The 16,020-nt window shown below is 41.7% G+C and overlaps 1 protein-coding gene across 1 annotated transcript; it reads left to right on the top strand.

Moving 5' to 3' along the window:
• Nucleotides 1–7,948: 7,948 nt before the first annotated feature.
• Nucleotides 7,949–14,823, top strand: LOC308301367 (akirin-2-like). Its single transcript, XM_080745331.1, has 5 exons — nt 7,949–8,482; nt 9,390–9,533; nt 11,891–12,040; nt 12,150–12,221; nt 14,216–14,823. The coding sequence occupies exons 1-5, from the start codon at nt 8,275–8,277 to the stop codon at nt 14,224–14,226; spliced, it is 585 nt and encodes a 194-aa protein (XP_080601457.1). The 5' UTR covers nt 7,949–8,274; the 3' UTR covers nt 14,227–14,823.
• Nucleotides 14,824–16,020: the final 1,197 nt, after the last annotated feature.

Below are 16,020 nucleotides of genomic sequence, written 5' to 3'. Positions count from 1 at the left end.
TATTCCGAGGCAAATACTCAGAATTACCCAGTTGAATTCTGACATTGCATCGGGTATCTGTGTCGGCTTACTCAAGTCCAGGGCTAGACACACACGCACACGCACACACACACACACACACACACACACACACACACACACACACACACACACACACACACACACACACACACACACACACACACACACACACACACACACACACACACACACACACACACACACACACACACACACACGATATATCAATTATTCTAAACAAATAAGCTGCCTCTAATTATGCATTCGTAAGGTTCCCTTTTTTCTAACAACCACCATGGTTTATATTTTATTTTATATTATTCTGTTCTATTATAGTGTTCTAAACTTTAGAACACTGAGAACAATATAGGCCTACAATACAATTAGAATACAGCACATTCTATGTATTTATCCTGTATATTATCCTTCCAACCAACCAACTAACAGATGAATATTATTTATAAGCTACAAATAGTTTGAGCTGAACTGATGTTTCCGGTAAAGACTCACTGATGGTATCACTCCATTCACTCCAGTGATCAGGTCCAGGGCACATGTCTTTCTTTGTCCGTAGCTTCACTTTGTAGGGAAGAGCTTCTATTTTTTCTGTAATTTCATTCTTTTCAAAAGTATGAAATAGGGCTTAAGTGTTTAACAGTTTAGTAGCTGTCACTTGTACAGTGTACAACAAACACCACTAACAAAATGCAAAGTTACAAACGTGTCACTGATAAAATATACTCAATAATAGCAAACACAAATATAATTATATTGTCTCTGTCAATTCCTGCCATTTTATTTTGAAAATAATAAAGAGAAGGGAAGTACTACTTATGCATTTAAAGTATACTGTAAATACCGGTACATTAAATCAGTGGTTCAAAACCTTTCAAGTCGAGACCCAAAAGAGAGATTAAACAGTTGCCCACGTGGCAAGCTTGCAGATCGTCTATTTTCACTACGTCTTAATTATTCCTGACCCATAAAATGGGTTGCGAACTGAGACTGTTTAGGAAACTAAACATGGGATTTGCTTTAATGGGATTTGTTTAGCAGGGACAGGAAGTTACATACAGTATAAACAATATGCTACACACCTTCGACACATTATAGTGGTCCCCATTGATGTCCAGCTGGTATTTGAAGCAGTGGGATCCCATTGGTACTCGAAGGACAGGCAAGCCCCACCTCACAACCAGACTTCCATTTATCACGGAGACATTGATGTCAGCTGGAGGAGGTGGGACCTCTACACACACACACACACACGCACACGCACACACACACACACACACACACACACACACACACACACACACACACACACACACACACACACTTAGTAAAACAACCATTGTTGTGAACAAACAATGTGTGTGAAATAAGGCTCAACTTAATGATTGCATCGGCCTTTGGATATACTACTACCTATGTCTTGAATGTCCCTTTTAACATAGTAGATTGTCCATGTATCGGGTAGAGACATGTTGATGCGCAGGATTACAGAGGAGATGTTATCTTCTACTGTGTGGGAAAAACTCGCAGACTTGGCTGTAACTCCTGTCTCCAATGTTTCGGCCTCCTTGAGAATCCAGTTCCCGTAGGAAATTGTATTTTTACCATCAGGAGTACTGGATAAAAAGACAGAGAAAAGGACACAAAAACACAAAAAACATGCGTTACAAATCTGAAACTGTTTTGGAAGTCCTAATGGCACATTTGTCTTTAACGGCATCTCTACTGAGAAAGGAAGCAAACTTTGGACTAAGGAGAGCGGAGGAGCCATAATATTCTTCTTGTGTGCCGGGTTAACAAGCCAGCTGATTGCAGGTATGGGCACAGGGGAAGATCACACGGTTTTTACAACAAAACTATGCTATGATTCATTCTACTTGAAATAATGGGAGCATCAACCAACAGCAATTAATAGTTGATAAAGATGGACACTACAGAGAGGTTCAGACAGTTACCTGATGGAGGCAGAGGCTTGGCTGCTACAAGATGTGGCCCACTGTGACAGCACACAGGTTATGGTGCAGTTGAGTATGTTTTTTGGATAGAGGAGGCAGGAGGATTCAAATTCATCAGCGTAGTTATGTGGATCACAGTCCTTATCAGGAATCGGCTGCATCTGTCCTCCTGATGCATTTCTGTGATAGCAGCATGTCTCCTGATTTAACAGACAGGGATGTAAAAAGACATCTGTCAAAGAGGGCAGAAAGTCTGAAATGAAAGTGGTAAATTAAATAACAGCTCACCTCTCTCTCTTTCACATAAGACGTATTTCCAGAGAGGCATAGACCTGAATGCTGCATCTCTGCATCTGGTCAACAGAGAAACCGTAAGAAACCATAAACAAGCACACGCACGCACGCACGCACGCACGCACGCACGCACGCACGCACGCACGCACGCACGCACGCACACACACACACACACACACACACACACACACACACACACACACACACACACACACACACACACACACACACACACACACACACACACACACACACACACACACACACACACACACACACACACACACACACACACACACACACACACACACACACACACAATAATTTTCACTCACCACTTTGCAAACCCCAGCAGGCATGAAGAACCAACAACACGTTCCAAAACACATGGAAAGGAGGGTGTTTCATAGCCATCTTAATGCACAGACAGAACACACACACACACACACACACACACACACACACACACACACACACACACACACACACACACACACACACACACACACACACACACACACACACACACACACACACACACACTGAGATGTTAAAGCCTGACTAAACTGAGTATTTTCCACACATCACTGTGATGTAAGAGCTAGCTGTCAGCTTTTCTGGCATTTCACAATTCCATTCAGAAGTTCTGCAATTTAGAAGGACTGGCAAATGGTAACGCTATAAGCATATCTGGTGTGTCTAGTGTAATTATAATAACTGGCTTCTCTCTAATAAGACTAGGCCACAACCTACGGTATATGGCTGGACCGTGTGTGAAAGAAACTAGAGGGCTTCTAATTTGATAAGACTGGGGCTGTACAAGTTCACCTAAACATACTGTATCAAAACTCGTCTCATCTAATCCACCACATGAGGATATGAGTCATCTTATTAATCGTGATGTTCTACAAACTGTAAAAAAAGAAAATGAAATGTTTGGGATTAATTGGAATTAAGAAAAAAGACATGAGAGTGATGAGAGTATTCTGATAAAATTACAATTACTTCAAACTAATTCTCTAATGGATTGAAAAGATTTGGTTAGGTTGTAACAAACAAAGAAACAAACAACAACAAAATATTCACAAAGAAAATCAGCTATTTCACGAACAAGAAGCACCCTGTCCATTTAGAGTTAGTTATTTGGGAGAGGAAACGGTATAATTGGACAATAAGTGTTGCAAAGTCTCATAAAGTGTCATAAAATATATTTGTAATTAGTTCCTGAATTTTGCAGTGGCATCTTTGTTAAGAAAGTATTACAAAATATGTTCAAAGTTATTCACAATGGTTACCTACTGTATATGCTGTCTGCTGGCGTCTGTGTGCGGACTCTATAGTCCTCAGGAGCTTTCAATGACAGAAGTCTGTGACACACTACTATGTGAGGTCTGAAAACAATGACATTACAAAGCAACCTCCCTCCCACACACACACACACACGTATGCACACAGCCACGCAGGGGCGTCACAAGGGGTAGGAAAGTGGGACTGAGTTACCAGGGCCCAAGGTGGTGGAGGGGCCCTAATAACTTTTATCTATTGAAAAATAGCAGATATACAAGCTCACAGCGCGGCACCGAGTGCCGCGCTGCAAGCTTGTAGATCTGCTATTTTTGAAAAGTTGTGAAAATGTGTGAAAATCTTTGAATATATGTATTTTTTAAGCGAACATTTCTAACTCAAATTTTGCTTCTGGGGGTCCCTGGAACTAAATATTTTGAGATCGGGGTCCGTGGCCAAATACATCATCTTGGGGGTCCTTTACATAGGTTTCTTGCACACATTGTCACGATTTTTCAAAAATAGCAGCAATGAATCCTTGTACCCAGGGCCCAGAATTTGGTGTGACGCCCCTGCAGCCACACACACATGCATACGCACGAATGCACGCACATGCGCGTGCACGCACAGACGCACGCACGCACGCACGCACGCACGCACGCACGCACGCACGCACGCACGCACGCACGCACGCACGCACGCACACACACACACACACACACACACACACACACACACACACACACACACACACACACACACACACACACACACACACACAAGAACTGAAACCACAAACACCTACACTTCCCTTGCTTTGAATACATATTGTTCTACTGAAAAACACTGACGTGTTTATGTGTTAAAAGGCCAACGATTTCTAGAGAAATTCAACCCAGGTGTGCACACTAAAGAACAGGTGATACTGAAGGGATACGAAAGCTACTAAGATGTTTTTTTTATTTTATTTTTTTAATAACTGGTGATGCCCTTTGGGAACGCATGCCCCTGTGGGACTAAAACATATATCAAGCAAATAGCTTATTAATTACCAATGGACAGTAGCAAAATGAATAAATAAATGCACAAATAAATAAGCAAAACAATCTAGACTCAGTCAAGCTAAAGATTGTTGTCTTGTTACATACATAGCGTAGCACTAAGAGCACAAATATTATTTTGGTTCCTCATACATTTATGTATTAGTTAAAATGTGGATTCTAAAGATTAATGAGCCCTAAGAATGTTCACTGATTAACTCATCGAAAAGCCACTCCACGGAACCTAGCAAGTTCACACCTCTGGTTGTGATAGGGGTGCAGCATGTCCTGTACATGCTTCTCAGAAACGCTGTCAATCCGCTGCTGTGAAATGAAACAAGTTAGAATTTTGACTTTAGCATGCAGTTTCCTTTGTTACTTACAGAGAACAGACTGCCCAAGAGGAGAAACAAAGGACCTACCGTATAAGGTTAGGACAGAGTGGCCCAACATTTGTACTGTTTCTGGTTTACTTGCTTGGGAACCACCACTAGTAGCTGGTGATGGTAGAGAATACCCTTCTGTAGATAATACATGTTTTTCCAATTTTTTTCTTTTTCATTAGCAGAACTGGAAACAGATAGCCGGAAACAGGCGGCACCGAACGTACTGTAAGCTACTTGTGCTTACTTCTGCTGGTGGAAGTAATAATACATGTCATCACCAACTAGTACAATAAAAAATCACATCCAGTGTGAAGTGAGCGGTGCCTTTTATGAGTTAATTTCATTAAGCGTCCTGTGAAGCTTGGCCAATGAGCCAAGCCAAGTGTGGGACAGACAAACATACCGGTATTATACAGTACATATACATACATAAAGACAAAGCCAGGTGTAGGAGCAGTTAGCACCGCTCAAAACATATTACCTTTACCTCCCCTTGTGGTTTCCTGATTGATGTCAGGCCAGTTTTGAAAGAATCCGGTGTTACACATCCTTTAATGGATGGTTGTCTGTCAGGGTATTCCACATTTTGGAGGCAAAGTAGTAGATTTTCCCATGTGAAAACAGGAACTGTTGTGAAACACACTCTGCCTCTCTTTAGCAACAGCTTTAATCATCTGCTGTGTGACTACTGGATCATCTCATTGAATCTGAATCATTTCTGAACCCTTCGAGCGCCCGGCCTACTCGGGTATCACGGAAGTCAGGAAAGAGGCGTGTTGGGAACACATGCACATTGCACATCTCTTTGTGCAATCAGGCTACTATTTTGCCTAAAGTAGTTGTTTTACAACTGAACAAGTTGTCTGACGCACAAGCGGATTGAGAAAATAGGCCCCTGAGCACCGACATGCAAAAGCGACCCCCTAACCTGCGTTGGTGTGCATTCCGGCCTTTTTTATTTTTTTTTTAATTTTCAAAGTCCCAAACCCCTGAAATGCCCCTGAAATATATACTGTATGTAGTTGGTACAACTGATGTTCTGGAGGTGTGACCAAGCAGAAGACCAAACACCTCTAACTAACCACCAGCAACTCCACCCACCCAGGCACCCATGCCACCCGGTGCCAACCACTCTACCCACTCCTATCAAGCTGACAACTCCTCCCCTACCAATCACAGTGCCAGTGGTATATCTGTTTTTATTTGTGACACTTGCTTTGGCAATGTAAACTTATGCTTTCTCATGCCAATAAAGCTCCTTTGAGTGGAATTGTATGTAAACCCAACTTGAAAAGATGGCATAGTTTCCAGTAACCCTCTTCTTTTCTACCTCTATCCTCTTCTACAGGTTCCAGGCAGGGTCTCTCTACCTACCTCAGCACAGACATGTACTTTTGACCCCTAAGCCAAAGTATCTGGGTCTGCGACCCCCCAGAACCTCCCTCATAATCCACAATCCCTTCCTAATCATGCCTGCCATCCTTTGTCCAGTGCTCCTCCTGACCATCACACTACACATGCTTGCGTGTGGCGCTGACCTTAGATGATCATACCAGCACCCTAAATGTCATTCTTGTGCCCATGGCTATCAAAGCCGCACACTCCGAGCTTGCGTGTAGTGATGACCTTAGATGACCACGCACTGACTCAGTGTCATTTTATGCCCTTTTGGACATCTAAGCCGAACACTAAGACTAAGCATGGTGTGTGACCTTATTAGATGACCATGCCGGCACCCCAAATGTCATCCATCCCCCGAATCCCTGTGCTGTTCGGGCGCCGTGGCCATCTATTCTAAGCCACACACTGCATGCTTGCATGTAGTGATGACCTTAGATGACCATTTCGCACTCAGCATTTTTGGGCGTTTATGCCGCACATACCATGCCACACATCATTCTGGCCTATCTGCTCGACCTCTAACAAAATGTATAGTTCTGAATGGCCATGAACATCATTGGCTGTTTTTAATGGAACATTTCTTGAAAATGTGTCTGGGTGAGGCAAACTTTACACTCACCACTGTGCAGTGTGCAGACTGCCTGGACTGGGATTTGAATCGTCCATGTGTTTTGTGGCTTGGCCAGCTGTTTCAACAAACACAGGAAAATAAAAATCAACCGATCCTTGATTGATTGAAGACTTTATTAGAAGTTTGCATAGAAAAGGGTACAGTTTCATGATGGTCAGTTCACTGGTAGGCCTACAAGCCAAGGTCAATAAAAGGAGATCCTAAACTCTTGGCTTATTTACACAGGAAACCATTTAAGTATGTCATATAACATTGAATGACAGACAGATAGGATAGAACACAGTACAGTCCTTCTTCTAAATTAGTCAAATTGTTCTTGATCAGTGGCCTAAAAGGAAAGACAATTCCTTTGATTGATTGATTGATTGAAGACTTTATTAGAAGTTTGCATAGGAAAGGGTACAGTTTAATGATGGTACAGTTAACTGGTACACGGTCAACTAAAAGGAGATTGAAAGATCCTAGAAAGCTCAACGGCTTTTACTTCCACAGGAACCACACTTTATGTGTCTCATATAACATTGAAAGACAGACGGAAAGAACATAGTACTTTATCTAGGACTAGGATAAAATCAATTTTAAAAGCAGAAAAAGCATAATATCAAATACAAAGGCAGAAAACGTGGACTAATAAGGCAGCCTAAGTTAAGTTTGTTGTTGTATTGTAATGTTGCTTCTTTTTTTCAAACAAAACACGTTTGAAAATAATGGGACACATATTGTTTTTATGGGACATGTAGTTCCAAATGTCACCCAACAAAGCACATCAAGGCGAAGACAACACGGGAGAAAAACTACAAGTACCAGAATAACGGCCCACTTCTTGGCGCATGCGCCGAGACAGATAACGAACTGAAAAGGGTTGTAAAAGGGAAAGCTAACCGTCCGACCAGGAGGCTCTTCTTTGAGAGAACAGCGACCACAGAGTACAGTAGATTGGCATTTAACAGTACGGAAGGAATCTGCTATCATCTTGTTTTTAGGCTCTTGTTCACACAAACTGTTGTGGTTGTTTCGTTACGAGTGGCGTTCAGAAAACACAACCGGCGCAGGATTGAGAAGCAGACACCGGAGAACCGACAACATTTACGGTCTCCAGGACACCGGAATCTCCGCCACTACCAGTAAGCTAGCGTTAGCTAATAGCACTGATAGCAAGAGTGCTGTGCTGGGCCCTGTTTGGAGGTCTGTGAAAGAAAGACCCGGAGAAGAACCATTTCACTTTGTTAGCATTAGTTTAGTTTGTCATGGCTTGCGGGGCCACCCTGAAGCGGACCATGGACTTTGACCCCCTGATGAGCCCCTGTGCTTCCCCCAAGAGGAGGAGGTGCGCCCCGGTCATCTCCTCCTCGTCTTCCCCTGGAGGTTCCTTCTCCTCCACCGCCTCCCCGCAGAAGTACCTTCGCATGGAGCCCTCGCCCTTCGGACAGGTCGCCTCTTCTCGGCTCACTACGGGTAAAGAAGCTGCGTTCTGTTAATGGTTTCCTGTGGAAATAAGCTTAGTCTTTTCATGGATCTCCTTTTAGTAGACCTTGTACCAGTGAGTGAACTCTACCTTCATGAAACTGTACCTTTTCCTATGCAAACTTCTAATAAAGTCTTCAATCAATCAATTCTCTTCTCAGCCGCCTGTTGAGTGATAGCTTTAAAATCCTCTGTTCATTTTAACTATTTGAGAGTTAAACAAACGCGACCATTTGTCAGTGGTGTAAAGTAACTAAGACATAAGAATAAGCACTAACATTCTTTTACAAAATACCATACTGTAATAATGGACCTTTACAAATGTGCAACTCTGAAAGCAATTGGACAATAACACAGGTGTAACTCATTGTTTACAAATGGCAGTGGTGGAAGTGGAAGGTAGTGGAAAAATTACTCGGATGTTTTACTGGAAAAAGTACTCAAATGTTTTACTTACAATTTTGAGGTATTTTTGTACTTTACTTGAGCCTTGAGGATTTTCAATTTTCAATACTTTTACTTTCTACTTATGGTACTTGATACCAATACTTATGTACTTTTAATCAAGTACATTTTGAATTACGTCTAGTATTGATACTTTTAGTTAAGTAAAACATTGGAGTTACTTTTTTACAGTATGGTATTTTGTCAAAAATGATAGTGTTTATCAAGAGAGCTAAACATAATATGGAGAGAGAGTGTGTGTGTGTGTGTGTGTGTGTGTGTGTGTGTGTGTGTGTGTGTGTGTGTGTGTGTAGTGTTTTCACGTGGTGTTTCTCTCAGACTTGTGTAGAAGAGACAATGCATGCCAAGTATTTACAAGTGAACAGATGAGCAATTGTCATTTACGGTACGTTGCAAATGTTTTCTGTCTCTCCGATCCCAACTCTTATTTCAGAGCAAATCCTACACAACATCAAGCAGGAGTACAAGCGGTTGCAGAAGAGAAGGCACCTGGACAGTGCTTTCCATCAGGTGGAAGGCTGCTGTCCTCTGGACCTCCAAACCCACAACGCCGTACAGACTGGACCCACACTGCCAGGTAGCTGGATAGACTGACTCTGTCTAGTGAAATGTGACAGTCCCTTCACATTTTACTAAGCTGCAATCCCTAACTTTTATTTTAACGAATAAAATGAAATTACTCTACTCTGTATGGTAGAATTTATTAAAACAACTAGCACATCTGTATTGGTAGAGGCCAGGGGGTCTCCCTGCCGTGACCTGGCGTTTCCCAGGGGGTCCGCTCACTATCCCGACTATCCGCTGTTCCGACATGGTCGGCAGGTTAGTTACTTGGCGTCGGCAGGTTAGTTAATTAGCGTAAGGCAGGTTAGTTACTTAGCGTAAGGCAGGTTAGTTACTTAGCGTCGGCAGGTTAGTTACTGAGGTAAGGTTTACTGAGGTTAGGTTTAGGGTTGGGGGTAGAGTTAGGGTTATAGTTTTAGTGTCGGAATACCGGACCGTCGGCACACTGCTGCGGACCCGTTTCCCAGGGACCCTGAGTGCAACGGTGGGGGCCAGTGGTGGGCAAGGAGGTAGGGAGCGCTTTGCTGTGTTCACTTGGACCGTGTGGAGGTGCTGAAAGTCAGGGATGAAGATGTACTATTCTGTCCATAACGGCACATAACTCGGTAACGGAGCTGAGTCGGCTCATGCGACTGTCGCAACGCTCGACATGGCGACTCACTCGCTACCGCTCACTCGGCGGTGTCTCACGTGGCTTATGGTCGCCTGAGACAGCGCGCCGCCGTTGTCATCACCGAAAACAAGCACTCCTTTCCCCCCCCACGCCCCCACCGTTGCGCTTAGGGTCATTGGGAAAAACATGGGCCTCCCTGCCCTGGTGTTGGGTTGGCCACCTACTGTCTTTGAACCCTGGTGTCAGATTAGGACACCTACTGCCTGAAGCACACAAAACTATTTCCCTTGGCAAAGCAAGGATTGCCTCTTGCTGAGCTGTAGAAATATGGCGTGTGTGAGTGACCCGGGTTTGAATCCTGGATAGGATTGCAGCTTTATCAAAGGGCATTTTGGTTTTAGATTGTTGTAGAAGGATGTGGTTCTGTGGGGGGCTCTGTGACGCATGTGAGGTGAGAATCACGTGGAATGTTATGCAAATGAGCTGGAATGACAACACGCCTCAGATTCTACTCTTTTGTTTAGTGATCTTAGATCTATAACCATTCATGTCCTTGTCTTTCACCTACTTCATTTGCTCCGATGCAGTTAAAATAATAGGTTGCAATAATAGGTTGCATCTTGAAGACATGACGTTAATGAAATTAATATTTCTACAAACGAATGACGACCAGCTCATTGGCTGGTGGTTAGTGTCCACCCTTGAGATTGGGTGGTCTGGATCATTGAACCACCGGTCAAGTCATAACAAAGACCTTAAAAGGGTACCCATTGCCTCCATGCTTAACACTAATTGAATTGGGTTTAAGTCCCTGCAACATAAACATACTAGGGAGGTTACCTGTATATCAAGATGTCTCACACTAAAGGCTAGTACACACTGCACGATATTTGCTCTCGCCGACCGACCATTTTTGGTGCTCGCCGACAAGGTCTGCTTTGCTCACCGAGGTTTTGCTCGCTTTGTGAGACATCAATGAAGTCATTTAAAACGGAGCAGTTTGAAGTTCTTCAGTTGCCAGACATCTCTTTGATACGACTCTAAAGTTGGGTAAGGTTTGCTCGCTGTGTGTGAAAGCCTCTGCAAGAAGATCCTTGCGGAATACTGCGATCCTGGCGATCGCCGACAGCTCTCCAAGCGTTTCTGAATATCTGTCAGGTTTGATTTTCAGCTCTTATCGCATACTGGACTGCGATAAGCACTGCAAGAAGTGAGTAGCGAGCATCAGTTCCAACCAGTGAGGGAACAGTACTAGCCTAGCCTCCTTTTCTTGGATGCATGTGTTTGTGTTGTGCATTAAATGCTCAACACAATAACACATGGACACAACAAAAGGAGGATCGACTGGTTGGCCTCTGGCAGAGACGTAATCCTTAGTGTATTCCTTTACAACTGTAAAATGTCCTACAGTGTGTGACTGTGATCCCTTCTCAGCGATCAATCATGTAGTGAAAAAAACCACAACGATATGACAGTCGATTTCAAGAAAGACACTTGTGTAGTGTGAAATACTTTCACAATCCGATGAGTCCCAGACTCTTCAATATCTTGCAGTTTGTACCTGCCTTAAGGTAGTTGGATATAGGCTCATGAGCTATGAGCCACGGGCTACTAAAAAACTGATCCAAAATAGTTATTTTTGGAGACCTCCCAAAGTTCAGCTGAGGCCAATGTGTCATCTCTGATAAATGAATTACGTTGGGTCATTAAGTGTGACATCTGTTAATAGTGATGATGATCTGACTTGTTCCTTACAGGTACGTCCTCTGGTGCCTCATCTCCAACCAAAAAAGAGCAGCCTTTATTTTCCCTTCGACAAGTCGGAATGATCTGCGAACGACTACTGAAGGAGCGTGAGGAGAAGATCCGTGAAGAATACAATGAGATATTGACCGCCAAGCTTGCAGGTGAGTCTTTGGTGTTGATGCAGAAAGCAGCAGGTGTTGATGATGAAGTGTTGATCTGTATTTTGCGCCTGTGCCAAGAGTGTCAACAAATCTTTCTCTCTTTCCACAGAGCAATATGACGCCTTTGTCAAGTTCACTCATGATCAGCTAATGCGAAGGTTTGGAGAGCAGCCTGCTAGCTGTGAGTATACTTGGGTCATTGTCTTTCTTAGCCAAGCAAATCTGTTGGAGTCGCAGTCTTTTCTTTAAAATGTGACTTATCAGTTGAAATCTTTGTATGAGACGACCTGCCATATTTATCTTCCATGAAGGAAAGACGGCACGTTTTTTATTTTATTTTTTATTTACATGCCATAGCATTGTCTTTTTTTATTTGTTTGATGGCAGCCAGGCTTTACATTTCTTTTAATGGCAAGAAAACCATTCACTTTACTATAGTAAGTTCAAGAGCAACTTAGCCATTTAAACTCTACTGTATATACTTTGCTGGTGTCTATCCTTGGCCCCCTCCTTTTTTCAGTCTATACCAAATCTCTTCTGCTAAAAATGGCTTATCTGCTAGGTTTCAACTGATTTGACAAAAAAATGATGTTAGCAACTGATTCTGGTTGTCGTTCATTGAAAAGGTGCATGTCTCCTCATTTACAGTACAAACCGCATTAGTCCTGTACCCCTTTAACACAGTTACATTTTGAGTTGTGCTGTGATCCACCCCTCCACCATCTAGGCTATAATGGGTGAACTCATTGAAGACTAGCATTGACATAACCGCACTCAAGTTAAAACAGGCCTTCCCAGTGGCAGAACCCTGACTTTCATGCCCTGAATTAGTGGTTAAATAGAAGCAACCTTCTCAGTCAAATCAAAGTTTCATACGGTGGATGACCAATCACATACTGCCTCCAACCACCAAACTTTTCGTCAGGAAAGGTCTGGTTCAACTACAACATGACTAGGGCTGTCACAATTATTACATAATCGTCTAATTGTGATTATTTGACATTATCGCAATTATTTTGTCATAATCGTGAATGTTGAAAAATGTCCGAAATAGTGGAAATAGCAGATCTACAATCTCACAACGCGTCGCATTTGTGAGCTTGTAGATTGGCTATTTCCACTATCAAAGTAATTTTTTAACTAGTAAGTTGTAAATAAATAGTAAATATGTCAGTAATTTCTTTGTATATTTAGGTTATGTGTCCATGTACAACTTCAAAGCCTAAAAGCCAAACAGAAATGTAATTATCAACGACAAAAACACAATTAAATCGTTAATCGCCAATTATTTGAGTGACAATTAATCGTCATGTAAAATGTCATATCGTGACAGCCCTAAACATGACGTCACTCACAACTTGTGAAAAGCATTACTCTGAAGTAGAGTTGGGAAAGAACTTTCAGATGAAAAGTTCAGTGGTTGGAGACGGTATGGACAGCCCTTAAGACTTTTACCCACTTCTTTACACCTGTAAAACCTGTGATGTGACAATAAAGTTAAAGTTTAATCAGACTTCGAAACCGATTGGTTGTTATTCACTTGATAATTGCAACACTCTTCGTTTTTTTTTTTTTTTGTCCATACGAAACACAAGAAGTCACACTTTTCAAAAATAATCATACATTCTGACTGTAGCCATTGAATATGCAAAAAAAATGCCTTTGCCGGTGAATTTTAGACTGATTTGTGGGTATGCATGAGCAAAATGTTATAATACAAGGGTCTTCAACAGGGGGACCGGGACCCCTAGAGGTTTTCTCCTTTTTTATATTAAGCACTTGAATCCTAGTGTCCATATCCTGAGAACTTAAGCCAAAAATAGCAGATCTACAAGCTCACAACGCCTCACAGTGTGAGGCGTTGTGAGCTTGTAGATCGGCTATTTTCGGCAAAGACGTTTGGCGTAGAGGGGGGGAAAGAGCAGACTAAGTACAGCGTGAAATGTCAAGTATTGGCGGTTCAAGTGGTTAAATGCGTATCTGAAAAGTACACAAATTGACATTAATCCAAAATACAATGATTGTGCTGTCAAACAATGATATGGAATCTATGAAGAGGTTGTGGGGTTCCCTGCTTCATCTCTTTCTCAACTAAGGGGTCCTTGGCCTGAAAACATTGAAGACCCCTGTTATAATGTGTAATATAAATCATGGTTTCCTTCTATACCTCCACAGATGTTTCCTGAGTGAGACCACATGCCGTTGGAGATGGAATACCATGTTTTGCTGCGAGCTGAGCTGCTCCACAGGCTCAGTGGGTCTGATTGGAAACCTCTCCTTACCTGTGCCAACCATATCGCCTTTCTGTGGACACACTGTCTCAAGCCTCAGTCGGTGGCATCCACGTTCGCTGTTGCAAATAGTGTTTTAGAGGTCTCTCTGCTGTCAACATGGACCTCTGTGACTTTACCAGTGGCCTCTTAAACTGCCGTGTCTTATTTATTTGGCTTTGTTTTGATGTTGCCTTTGTCAAGGCACACTGCCATTACACATACTGGGTTGTTTTTTTCCTGTTAAATTTGGCTATTTTGCAGAGGTGGTTTGATCATGTCTCTTGTTTATAGTTAATCATTACATTTCTTATGAAAGGGATCGAGGCAGGCCGGGAACGGGTATCTTGGCATTGTTCAACAATGTTTGAAGTTGTACTGGTAAATTACATTTGTACACACTGTATTTTTATTTAGTTTAAAATGATTTTTTCTTTTTTTTTTTTCCTTTTTTTTTGCTTGATTGTGTTCCCTCTAAGATATTTCATTTGTTTTATTTTATTTGCAATAGTTGTTAACAGGGCTTTGGTTTTAAGAAATATTAAATAAAGTGTTTACACAAAACAAGTGTCTATGTATTTTAATTCAACCTATTTGTTATACTGTATAAATGAAACTTGTTGATACTGTATTACAGGGTTCCCACGCTCATGAAATTCCTGGAAATATTTTGAAATTAGATCTTTTTTTTTCCTTCCCAGTACTGGAAAGGTTTTGGAATTGATCAAGAGTCCTGGAAGGTCCTGGAAAAAATAGCTATGCTCTGTTTTTGGTTATTGATTTTGTTAACTCATTTTCTGCCACCATAAATCGACTTTGAGGGTTCCCTGCCACGATTGCCTTTTGACGTGGACACGTGCGTGTCCATCGTGCACGATCCACATGCACGCCACGGTCCGTTCAGTGTGCACGCTTTATTTTTGCTACACTGCCTGTCTATGGGCAGTGCACAAAGGAGTAAGCGGATGCGCTGAATTGTTTGTTATAGTCCTGTAAATTGGGTTAAATATTCTGAAAAAGTTTTGGACATCCATTGGTAAAAATGTGTGGGAGAACCCAGAGTATTATGAATTAAAACCGTTTTGTGAAAATGGGTAATGAATTCAGGATTTTATATACGTTTACATTTTGGGGACCCTATTTTAGGCATTTCCTTTTAATATAATGGGTCTACAAGCTATTGTTTAACGTTTTACTTTTTACTAAGCTTGTCCATTCAACATTAAAACAAACCAGTGGTGTAAAGTAACTAAGTACATTTACATAAGTACTGTACTTAAATACAGTTTTTTTGTTTGTTTTCTAGATAGATATTCATTTGCATTTGTTATATTGCTGTTGATGTACTGACATATTATCTTGTTTATTATAGTGATGTTTTATCTGCTTATTGTAAGTCGCTTTGGATTAAAAGCGTCTGCTAAATGCCTAAACTGTAATTTGGAGGTATCTGTACTTTACTTGAGTATTTCCAATTTCCAATACATTTACTTCTACTCCACTACATCCACAATTTTAGTTACTAGTCTAGTTACTTTGCAGATATACATTATAATATTATAAAACATACATAAACCACTTTAGCCTTATTTTATACCATGGCTGTTTGAAAATACTCAAGTACATTTTGAATTCTGGACTTTTACTTGCAACGGAGTAGGCCTACAGTGCAGTATTGATACTTTTAACAACATGTGTGTACTTTTTCCA

Source organism: Nannobrachium achirus (genome assembly GCF_963921795.1).
Source record: "Nannobrachium achirus genome assembly, chromosome: 16".
In the NCBI taxonomy this organism is placed as follows: Eukaryota; Metazoa; Chordata; class Actinopteri; order Myctophiformes; family Myctophidae; genus Nannobrachium; species Nannobrachium achirus.
This window is presented reverse-complemented; position numbering and strand designations above follow the sequence as displayed.